This window comes from Sprattus sprattus, assembly GCF_963457725.1.
Source record: "Sprattus sprattus genome assembly, chromosome: 2".
NCBI classification, from domain to species: domain Eukaryota; kingdom Metazoa; phylum Chordata; class Actinopteri; order Clupeiformes; family Clupeidae; genus Sprattus; species Sprattus sprattus.
The window spans coordinates 6956360-6967320 of NC_137921.1; the positions used below are offsets into that span (position 1 = coordinate 6956360).

At 42.0% G+C, this 10961-nt stretch overlaps 2 protein-coding genes across 3 annotated transcripts; both read right to left on the reverse strand.

The window, feature by feature from the left end:
• Positions 1-1908: 1908 nt before the first annotated feature.
• LOC308382986 (U8 snoRNA-decapping enzyme) lies at positions 1909-4044 on the reverse strand (the record flags this gene model as incomplete). Its single annotated transcript, XM_080860544.1, has 4 exons — positions 1909-2109; positions 2347-2572; positions 3772-3812; positions 3907-4044. The coding sequence occupies 4 exons, from the start codon at positions 4042-4044 to the stop codon at positions 1909-1911; spliced, it is 606 nt and encodes a 201-aa protein (XP_080716670.1).
• Positions 4045-4653: 609 nt separating this feature from the next.
• On the reverse strand, positions 4654-7982 carry naa10 (N-alpha-acetyltransferase 10, NatA catalytic subuni). 2 transcript variants are annotated; one of them, XM_080831837.1, is made up of 8 exons: positions 7817-7982; positions 7147-7245; positions 6982-7040; positions 6843-6888; positions 6375-6490; positions 6192-6236; positions 6016-6100; positions 4654-5101 (listed from the first exon to the last, which is right to left on the reverse strand). In XM_080831837.1, the coding sequence occupies exons 1-8, from the start codon at positions 7835-7837 to the stop codon at positions 4901-4903; spliced, it is 672 nt and encodes a 223-aa protein (XP_080687963.1). In that variant the 5' UTR covers positions 7838-7982; the 3' UTR covers positions 4654-4900. The 2 variants fall into 2 exon arrangements, with proteins under 2 accessions (XP_080687963.1, XP_080687962.1); XM_080831836.1 differs by having other exon boundaries at positions 5992-6100.
• Between the last annotated feature and the right edge of the window lie 2979 nt (positions 7983-10961).

Genomic DNA, 10961 nt, shown 5'->3' on the forward strand with positions numbered 1-10961 from the left:
AAATAAAACGTTTCTTTCAAACAGTGAATCCTGCCATTAGTCTGCACCTGCCCCTTCTCACTGGCCTGCCCCTCTTTCACGCTCTCTCTCCATCCCTCTCTCTCTCTCTCTCTTTCCCTCTCTCTCTCTCCATCCCTCTCTCTCTCTCTCTCCATCTCCCCTAGGGACAGTTCAGTTTCCACTTGGTCAGTCAGTCCTTACAGTTCTGACCTACTTCATCCCTGTGGCTTCCAACACACAAGAAGCTCACACTCACAAGCCCTCACATACACACAGTCACAAAGCCACACACACACACACACACACAATACCACACAGACAGACACAAACACTCACAAGCCCTCACACACACAGTCACAAAGCCACACACACGCACACACACACACACACACACACACACACAATCCCACACAGACAGACACAAACACTCACAAGCTCACACACACACTCGCAATGCTCCACACAGACACACTCATCAACACCACACACACACGCTCACGTACACACAAACCCATACCGCAGACACAGAGCATCGCAAGCCCTCTTACACAATCACAACTGTGGATACCCTAACCGTCCACACACACCTAAACATCCACGCCTGTGAAATAAAATGTTATTCATACTGATGTTGAGAACAACGGTAGCAGAAGTAGACCAGATGGCACTCTAAACAGAAATGCTGTTATTACACAAAAATAGACTATTACAACCAATTATCCATTGCCCCCAGTCTGTATATTACTTAACCAATGTTTGCAACTAACTCTAAAAAATAAAAGAATGGACTTGATGATAAATATGTAATTACCATGGCGATGTCTTGAAACGATCGACTGTATCTGCAGAGCCACATCAAGCAATTCTGGCTGTGTTTCAAAGCCACTTGTCAGACATAAGCCTGAAAACAGGAAGCAACCATGAAAGATGCTAACGCTTCAAGGGTAGGAGGCTAACATTACAAGTGTATCAGTATCATACCCCATATCTGTTCACATACAGATTTTGAACTACCCCTCTGTACAGGAGAAATCCCTGCAAGTCATTTGTCTTCTGCATTTTTAAATAGAAACTAAAGTGAAATGATGCAGGCTATGAATGTTCTGTGGTGGCACTACCTACAAAGCAAGCCAAATCATAAAGTGGTAAGCACCCTTTGTATCTATTTGTCATTCAGGCAGTTCATTTTAATGCTTTCGATTGATTTGGAGGCCTGTTTCAATAGCTATCCTTATAGGATTAAATGTGTCCAACAGCACAACCCTGTGGACAGTTATAAAAGTGCATCTATGTACCGACAAACAACCATGCCCTCTAGCATCAAGGTACAGAGCTATAATGATTGAAATAATAAGAACACAGAGACAATACGGCACGTTGGGAACACACCATAATTTGCTATGAATAGCAGCACTTTATTATTGTAACAAAGAACACAATTTTGGAACTCAATGCATCATCTGCTTAAAAAAAAAATAAGTAAATGCTCAAGCAAAAAGCATCTCATAATTTTGAAAAGAAAACTCCTTAAGCCAGCTGGCTGGTGCATGCTCTCCTGTCCAGACCATGTTGATGTCCTCTGCTGATGTCACAGAGTCATGTCTGTAAGAGCGTCCATGTCATGACACATGGCTACAGAACATGTACAGAACATGTTTCATGCCCACACGCGACATGCGTGTGACTGACATCCAAATGACGACAGCCCCCCTGGAAGAGAGACACAGAAAGAGAGGCAGGGGTGGCGGGGGCCATGGGGGTCCTTGAGGCGCAGTGAGATGCCAGGTGTCTCTCCTGGGAGAATAAGGGGAGAGAAGGGACGGCTAGCCTCAGTTGTCCTTCTGTGATCTCACAGGGGCAGAGGGCAGACGGTGTGGACCCCCCCCCCCCCCCCCCCCCCCCCCCCGATCACTGGGGATTAGGATGCTGCCTCAGCTGGTCAGCCTGTCTGACAGCTTCATCCAGCTCCCCCTGGGACAGCAGGCCAAACTGCCGCAGGGCAGACAGCAGCTGGGAGCGAGAGTTACTGATGAAGGAGTGCGACAGGAAAGAAGGAAGGCCTCCGCCGTTCTTCAGGAAGTAGAGAGGGACTCGGACCATACCCATGACCTTGAATGGCATTCAAACAAAAGAGTGAAACGAACCAATCATCAAATAGCACACACACACACAGGAGGTGGAAATACAGAGATGAAGCAAGAGATTAGAATTAGATTAAGTCTTACACTTTATTTTAGTTGTATCAGATAGATACATATATTCATCAAATACACGGTTGTTTCATAACAGAACTGGACAAGAACTGAAAAAAATACTAAAAAAACGAATAAAAACCCTGTTCCATACCTCTAATCCATGATCCGTTGCCACAGTTACAGCAGCCCTCTCCATTTCCCTGATCTCAGACTCTTCCATCTTCTTCACATAAAAGTGAGTGATGAGACTGGGACAAGACGGAGCAGGACAGGACGCCACATGATCTTGAGGAGTTATAGGGACAGCCATCCCCAGCTCCTCCTCAAGCTCTCGGCAAAGGCCAGCTTCTAGAGACTCTGTAGACGGCTCCACTAACCTGATAAAACAGTGCCTGATTTGAAGCAGTAGCCTAATCGAAGCGCCATATTTAAATATTAAATATATATTAAATATAAGGCAGGAGCTCACATCCATGTTTACTCAGTGACTGATCCGACCCCGTGTTACGGATCTGCTGGGGCTCATTTTCGACTGGAGGAGCGTGAGCCTGCGACTATAATAGTCAGGCATTTACCTTATTTGACAGCATATGTGACACAGCTTCAAAAAATAGGGAAATGTACAAGTAAATTGTATTATGTGTTGTGTTATAAGAAACAATATAGTAATTTCGGTCAATGTGATCTTTGCCGGTATCCATGATAATAAAAACTATAGAACATAATCTTAAGGATATGTTGGCATTTTCAAGCATAGGCTACTGAAGGAAGCTCTCCATACACTCCCATGTTAACTAAGGAGGAAGGGATGCTCAATGTTCAGGTTTGCCTACCCCGTGCCTGTGCTTTAAACCTCTTTGACATGTTTTTCAGATTGGAATTGATCCAGCATATCAAATAGACTTTGATTCAAATATGAAAAATGACTTGCAAAATGCAACTGATCCAAAAGGCTAAGTCATGCTCTCCTTGGGCTCTATGAATAATTAATGTCACACAGGGGCACATGTTTCAGACTGATGCAAACATGGGGCGAGGCTCAGGGATCTTGTAGACACAGGTTACAAGGCAAAGGTGTCACAGCTATAACACACAAGGAAACTACACCAGGGGGTATTCCAAGTTCGTGGCAAACTTGGGTAAAGAAAGTAAACGAGGTTTACCACTCTGAGTTACCTTGGTTTGTCACAAACCACGTAGCCTACTTGGAATACCCTTTCAGCTTTGAGAAGTTCGTTTGGATCAATAGGCAACACTCTGTCTCACAGAGTGATAGGGCCAATTAGGCTAGGCCTACCTGTTTTTTTAATTTCTATATTTTTTTAAACTTTTATTATTCTCAATCTTGACATTCGGTAAAAACGTAAAACTGTTGTTGTGGTCTATTGCCCCCAGCTGAAACCCAGTAGATGCGGATTCACGGCTGATCAGAGACAGGTTGCTTTCTGCGACATGACTTGACTGGGTGACAGTGTTAACATGGGCACTGAATAATTTCTGGCCATTCAAACACTTATTTCATCACAATGGCAATTTTTTTATTCATTAAAATCTATTACACACAGAGAGAACTTACCCACCGGGAAAACCCAACAACCCATCGAAACGCATCTGCATCTGTTAAAATGATTCGTTACCTATTAATGCAAACTTACAGCAAGTAACTAAAAGGTAAGTCTGTAAACCTGGTACTGATATCAGTGTGTCTTACCAGGACAATGTGCTTAATTGGAGTTCTTCCAAAGAGTTTTGCTTTGGTTTCAGCGTGAAGCATGACATGGCAAGCGTGCCTGTGGCCACCGAGCGACAATGCTTCTTCTTTACCTATACTTGCGGGTGAAGTCTGCATAGCCGTTAGTCTGGTAGACAGAAACAACGTCTGTTTGAATTAGTCTACTAATGTAAAATGTCGATGTACACATTTATCAAAACACGGAAACTAAATCTCATACCTAGCGCGACACTGCCCAATAGTCGCTTAGATTGGGTGGGGATTAAACTCATCCACCAATGAAATGCGTAGATGACTCTGTCCATCTACGGGTCGACGGGGTGCTGTGCGTGTGGCCCATACGTCACTTCATCTGTTCTCTCCTAAAATGTCAGGTTCTGTTTCAATGTTTAGTGTCTCCGAGTCTTTTTAAAAGCATCTTTTAAAAATAAATTCTGAAGCAACATAAGTCAGGACATATTCCTAAATACATACGCATTGTATGCAACACATTTTGCCTTGAGTTATATTTTCCTGTGCCTGCAGAAAATCATGAAACCATCTGTTGAACTGCATTATTGTGTCCTGAGAGTGTAACTTCTACAAAAGTAGTAATTCATTAATATGGTTATTGATAAACAAAGTCAGCGGTTTTATTCCTGACTATATATTTACATTAAAACTAAAACAAACCAATAATCGGTTAGAAACTTGACCTCACTGGTAAGAAATCAGACCAAGAAATGATTCACAACAAATTCCCGATTTATTGACAAAACTGGCGCTTGTTGAAAACATTAGCATTCCATATAAGAAAGCTTATAAGATGTGTATTCTGAATGACCTTTGCCAGCAGTGAGTGATGGTTGCACGAGCGATCAAAACTGAGGACATCCTGATGAGCGTGTGTTTGTGTGTGTGGGCTCAACCAGATGAAGCTGAAACCGATGACCTAAACCTTAACCAGCGCACAGATGGGTCACAGCACAGCCCGTTACGAGTCCGAGGAGGAGGAGTCTTTGACGTCTGTGCTTTCCGTGGCCTCGCTAACCTCGCTCATCTCTTTGCTCTCTCCTCCGCTGTCGCCCTCTGCCTCCTTCTCTCCGTCCTGCACGCTGAGCTTCTCCGTCAGGGCCACGAGGGGGGTGTCTTGGGAGGGGGGCACCTCTGAGCCCCACAGACGTACACCAGGCTTCTGTAACTCAACAAAATCCAAATTTAAGGAAAAACACTTAAACTATAACTGACCAGTTTATTGTGATCTTAAAAAGATCACAACACAGAAAGTGTTCAAAGTTTAAGTTATGGTTATTTTGCTTTGTGACTATTTATATTACAATACTTTGCGGTTGCCTGTTCCAACTCAATACTGGACCAATTTCAATCGTTAATTGTCCTTAGTAAAAGCTTGGACACAGATATCTAATAATAGGGCTCAGGTTGAAAAAGTTTCCTTTTAAAATACAAAAACTAGTTTGGCTTGAATAATGGAGCGCATTCAAGACCAAGATTGTGGGGGGAGGAACCTTGAGACATGGAGTAGATCCATCATACCCAAGGATGACTGATGTAGTCCATAGAGTCACTATACAGACCTGGACTTAATGGCTACTGCTCTACTAGTAGTAGAATGAAAACCGCACTCTCAAGCTTTTCTCTTTTAACAAGAAGACCAGTTTATTTTAGTACAGACAGTACACTGACGATGGCGTAAGGCCGAAACACGTCTGTACTAAAATAAACTGGTCTTATTGTTAAAAGAGAAAAGCTTGAGAGTGCGGTTTTCATTCTACTAATAGTTTACATTCTTTTACTCGCACCCGAAAACGCATTTATATATTTGTTTTGAAGTAGAGCGCGCCTATCCCTACGAATACTGCTCTACTAGCACATTCTGCCCAGGACGTAGAAAAATGGTACAATTTCTGTTTCATGGTCCTCATAACTGGCACCAAAAATGTAGCAAGCCGTCAACGCCAAATACCTGATGACCATAATCAAAACCCTACACAGGGAGGGCACACTTGTAACTAAAATCAAACGATGGGAAACACTCTTTCGAGCATAAACATAATAAATGCTAACCCCTGGTTTTGGCAGGACACAAACCTCATCAGCCAACTGAGTGAGATTTCTCTTCATGGCATAGGCATCTTCCCCATCAGCATAGTACTTCGGCTCCACTTCACTTATCCTGAAAGCAAAGTAGGAGTGTTAAAAGTAGCATTTTTTTTTTTTTTTTTTACAAAATATATAATCTTTCAACTTCCCTAAAAGACACTTACTGGAATTTGAGGGTGTTGGAGTACAGGTGCAATGCAGCACGGTTGCTGTTGAGGAAAAAATATTTGTGTTTAAAAAAAAAAAAAACAAGTGGCCCAAAGTGACAACATCTATAGAGCTTGAATATCCTACCACGACCTTAAATATAATTTTAGCATGCCATGGGAAAAAATAAGGTGGATTACCTCTTTCTCACGTGCAGAGAGACATATTTGGCATTGAAGTTCTCAATCATGGCTCGGCTGGCCTGGTCCATGAGTTTTTGAGCCAGACCCAAGCGCCTGTGGGAACGCTTGACAGCCTGTTGAGTGAAGAGGACACGAGTAAGATTAACAGACCGGCAATGTAGTCTTAAAGAGTAAAACCAAAACAACACTATTTTGTGCATTGCGAGTTGAAAGTAAGTATGTGAATATGTTTATTAATATGAATATTTACACATGTAAAAAGCAAGCTAGAGAGCAAACCGCACCATTTGCAGTGCTTACAGGACATATTCAGTTAAGTGTCTGGCTTTCAGGCTTGCATAATAACTCACTCAAACACTGCTTTGGATGACAGCATGTACCAAATCAATGTAATTGTCAATGTAAAATGTTGCACTGAATAGTACAGGGAGACTGATGGCACAGTGGGAGGTGAAGAAGACTCACTAGAGATGTGATGTGCCCATGTGGTACATCATCGGGATCTTCCTCCCTGTGTGAAGAGATTGTAAGGTTGTGTCACCAACTACTGACCAATAAACAGTGTGCCCTATCAGTAATAAGACAGAGAGAGCCAGAAACTTACATTTTTGCTAGGACATATCCAACTATTTTCCCATTTTCATCTTCTGCTATGTAGGAGAGCTGTAAAGAGATACACAACGTTGTTTTATCTCTTCGTAATGTAATTCGAAAACATTGTGATTTCATTAAGCGTACACAATGCAATATACCCTATTACAAATCTAACCTGAGGCCAGGACAACCCATGATAGAAGTAGTATTTCATCTGGTAGTTCTCTGGAAGACATAGCAGGTTGCAATGCTGCATGTTCATGAGGTCCTCTGGCTGAAATGGGGTTATAAATCAAAACACATTTGAGAAAAGCAGTCCATGTGCAAGTAAAAGTAAAAAGTACAAATGCCGCCTGGCTGAGCACAGGTGAGGGCAACCCCCATCACCTGTCATGCTGTTTGGAGATTTCACCCTTTCTCGCAGAGCTTAATCAAAACACTAAACTGACTAAAGTATTTTAGCAATTTACAACAAGTTTGATATACCCAAATAAGAAGTGTGTCGTCTCAGGTCAAATTACATTGTGGTGTCACAGCTAAAATAAGGTAGGTAACTAGCCGGTTAGCTAACTATCACCGGCTAGCCCTTCTATGTTTCCCCAATACTGGAGCAGTTAGCTAACCATCCGAGTCAACTATGCAGTACTGATAGGTCTAAAGGCTTGCAGTCTTTTCACGATCGTCTATATTATTAATAAACAATTTAAAAGGAAATTTCAACCAGACGTTCACTGACAACATTTTTTTTTTGGAAGCGTGCTAGCATTAGCCTGAATGCTACCTTGTGCTTTAGTAAAACTGTAGCTGTAGCGAGCATTGTTTAGAAGTATGCTGCGGCGACTTACCCTTGCATTTCGAATATTCATTTTGTCTGTTAGTTAAGATTAAACTTATTATAAGTTGTTGAAATAAATTATATTATGTATTTTAATAAAGTATGTTATCTATCAAAACGAATTTAAAGACCACAAGCCCAACAGAGCTACTCTCAAAGGCTACTCCAGTGCCATGTTGAATGAAACCGGAAAACGTGCACCCATGTGACCAAAAGAGTGTTGCTAATTGGTTCTTGCGCGCCGGTCAACAGCTGATCTTGGATCAATATCCACCGCCCCTTTGCCCTATTTGAACCATTGTACAAGAGCGCAGCAAACTGGCTTCAGACCAGCTCATACTGCAGTACGTCTGCCCCCAGTGAAGGAGATGACTTATGTCATTGTCGAAATGATGCCACTCCTAACTGCTATGCTTTTATTTCTGCTCCTCAGATTGCCTCAACATTAGAATCATTGAAGTAAAAAAATATGTCATCACTATTTAAGAGCACTATTTATAATTTGCTCAAAACATATATAGATCATGTAGTCCCATATGGTCTAGCGGTTAGGATTCCTGGTTTTCACCCAGGCGGCCCGGGTTCGACTCCCGGTATGGGAATGCAACGTTTTCATTCCCTTAATTGAAGAAAGGTGGCATTGTAACATTTCAACACGAAATCACCATTGGACTCCGCAAACGTAAATACATAGAAAAATACTCCCAGAACGTGCTTTAAAAGCAGGCACTTCTGCAGACTGTGAAAAATTGACATGATAGTTAGGACATTCATTCACACGAAAACTAACCGAATTGTATATGGCAACATATCTACTTCTGCATGTTTTATCTATTCCACTCTTATCACACGCCAAAACAGTACACACATTTAAGCCACGAGGAGCAGAAATACACATCAATGACATTCAAACTCTCCATGTACAGTATGTATCATATCCAACTACACACAAATTAAATAAATCAATTCATTTAATTTATAACGCACTCTACATTCAAATGAATCTCAGAGTGCATCTGTGGCCCAAATGCAATGATTCCGCAATTGTCCACTATTCTACACTGCAATGAAGCCATTCATCAGCTTTTTTTTTTCATCCTCGAGAGAGTAAGGGTGTTTGAGAAAAAGATAGAGATTATAGCACAGCCACACTGAGGGAGAGAGAAAGTCTGAACGTGTACGGTATGTGTGTCGTGTTTTAGAGAGAGTGTGTGATATTGTAGCCAGGCCAAACTATGAGAGAGACAGAGAGAACGCAATAACATAAGTGTGCCAATGTTGTAAATCAGCCATGCCGTGGCCTCAGCTGCACTGGGAGATCTGAGCGGAGGCCTCCCTGCAGCAGTGGTGTCCCATCCTCCCCGGGGGAGAGAGACAGACCGACACAGAGAGAGACAGAAAGAAAGAGCTGGGAGAGAGATAGAGAGAAGGAGTGAAAGACATAGAAGGGGGAGAAATAGAGAGAAAGAGTGAGAGAGATAGAGGAGGGGGAGAGATAGAGAGAAGGAGTGAAAGAGAGAGAGAGAAGAGCGGGAGAGATAGAGAGAAAGAGTGAGAGAAAGAGAGGAGGAGGAGAGATAGAAGAAAGAGCTGGGCAGGATATGTGTACAGATGCATGTCCTCAGGACAGCACAGCACAGTCCCTGACAGGGCCTACAGCCGCTCCTTCACAAAAGGGCTCCTGTCTGATCTGATAGGCCACAGATGGAGCTATTCAGAGTATTTATAGATGAGTGTGTGTGGTATCTCTCTCTCATACACACACACACAAGCCTCACCATGTGGAGTGAAAGTGTTATACATATAAAGACAAAATACCCTAAAATGTTTTGTTTTGGAGTAGATAGATAGATAGATGGATACTTTATTAATCCCGAGGGAAATTTAGGTCATCCAGTAGCTATTGTTACGGTGTTCCATAACACACTGTTTATATAAGACATTTCTGATAAATCAAAGAAAAAAGGATAAGAAGCCACACTCAGAACTAGTATTTAATGAGTACAAATATGTTCAGATCTTTATACAAAAAAGAAATATATATATATATATATATATGAGCTCAAACTTTTCCAGAATAAAGAAAGCTAAATTGCTGCACCCATAACAGAGCTCAAGGTCTAAGAGAGAAAAGTCATAGTGACCAGAAACCAGCAAATAATAATTCCAAAATGAGTCAGAGAGACGTCAACCTGTAACAGAGTAAAGTGTTCCAGCCCTTTATTTGAAATGAAACACACACCCTGTAGAACACCATCAAAAAAAGTAAACCAGCATACAGGACCCAGTCTAGTATATGGTCCCCCTCTGGAAATTCTGAAAATTGTTAAGTTGTAAAATTGTTTCCTTGGTAAGAGAAAGAGTGTTTATTGAGGGAAGTAACAATGTCTAACAAAGACAAGCATCACCAGTTTTTATGCTGACATCAAGTATTTGTTTTTAATCGCCATAGCCACCTCTGATGTGACTACACACACACACACACACACACACACACACACACACACACTTGCACTCACTCTCTCTTTTCTAACGCTAGTTCTATCTAATCATTTCATCACACTCTGAAGGTCCCTCCTTCTCTCCTGGAAACTACAAAAAATGTAAACGCAGGGATTTCCACTCAAAAGCCTTCCACAGTGGCTCTTTCACTGGTCTAAAGATCACACTTGTATCTCAGTGTCTGTGAATGTGTGTTTATATTGTCTCACAGTGGCCCAGATACATACTAATCCCCCCAAATTTAGAGAGAAACAAACTGACAACAAGCTCTATGAACAATCTGCCTGGTGGTTAACGATGCCAGGGAATGCAACGGCAATTTGTATGCCTGTGTGTGTGTGTGTGTGTGTGTGTGTGTGTGTGTGTGTGTGTGCCTGTGTATGTCCACATTGAGATCTGTTAGTTTCACTGAAAGCCTGACTTTCACAGTGCTAGGACAGAGTGCTGGACACAGACAATATGTCCTGCTGTGACAATATGCTGCACTGGCAGAAACAGTCACCCATGGAAAACAAATCGCCCGCAGCTCTCCATGTCTGCTGCTGGATGGCCAGGTAATATCATCTGACTTAAGTCATGCTCATAATATAAACAAAGCTTCAAACCCATGAAAATACAGAGAATGCCACCTCTCATTGTAATGTGTAAGTAGG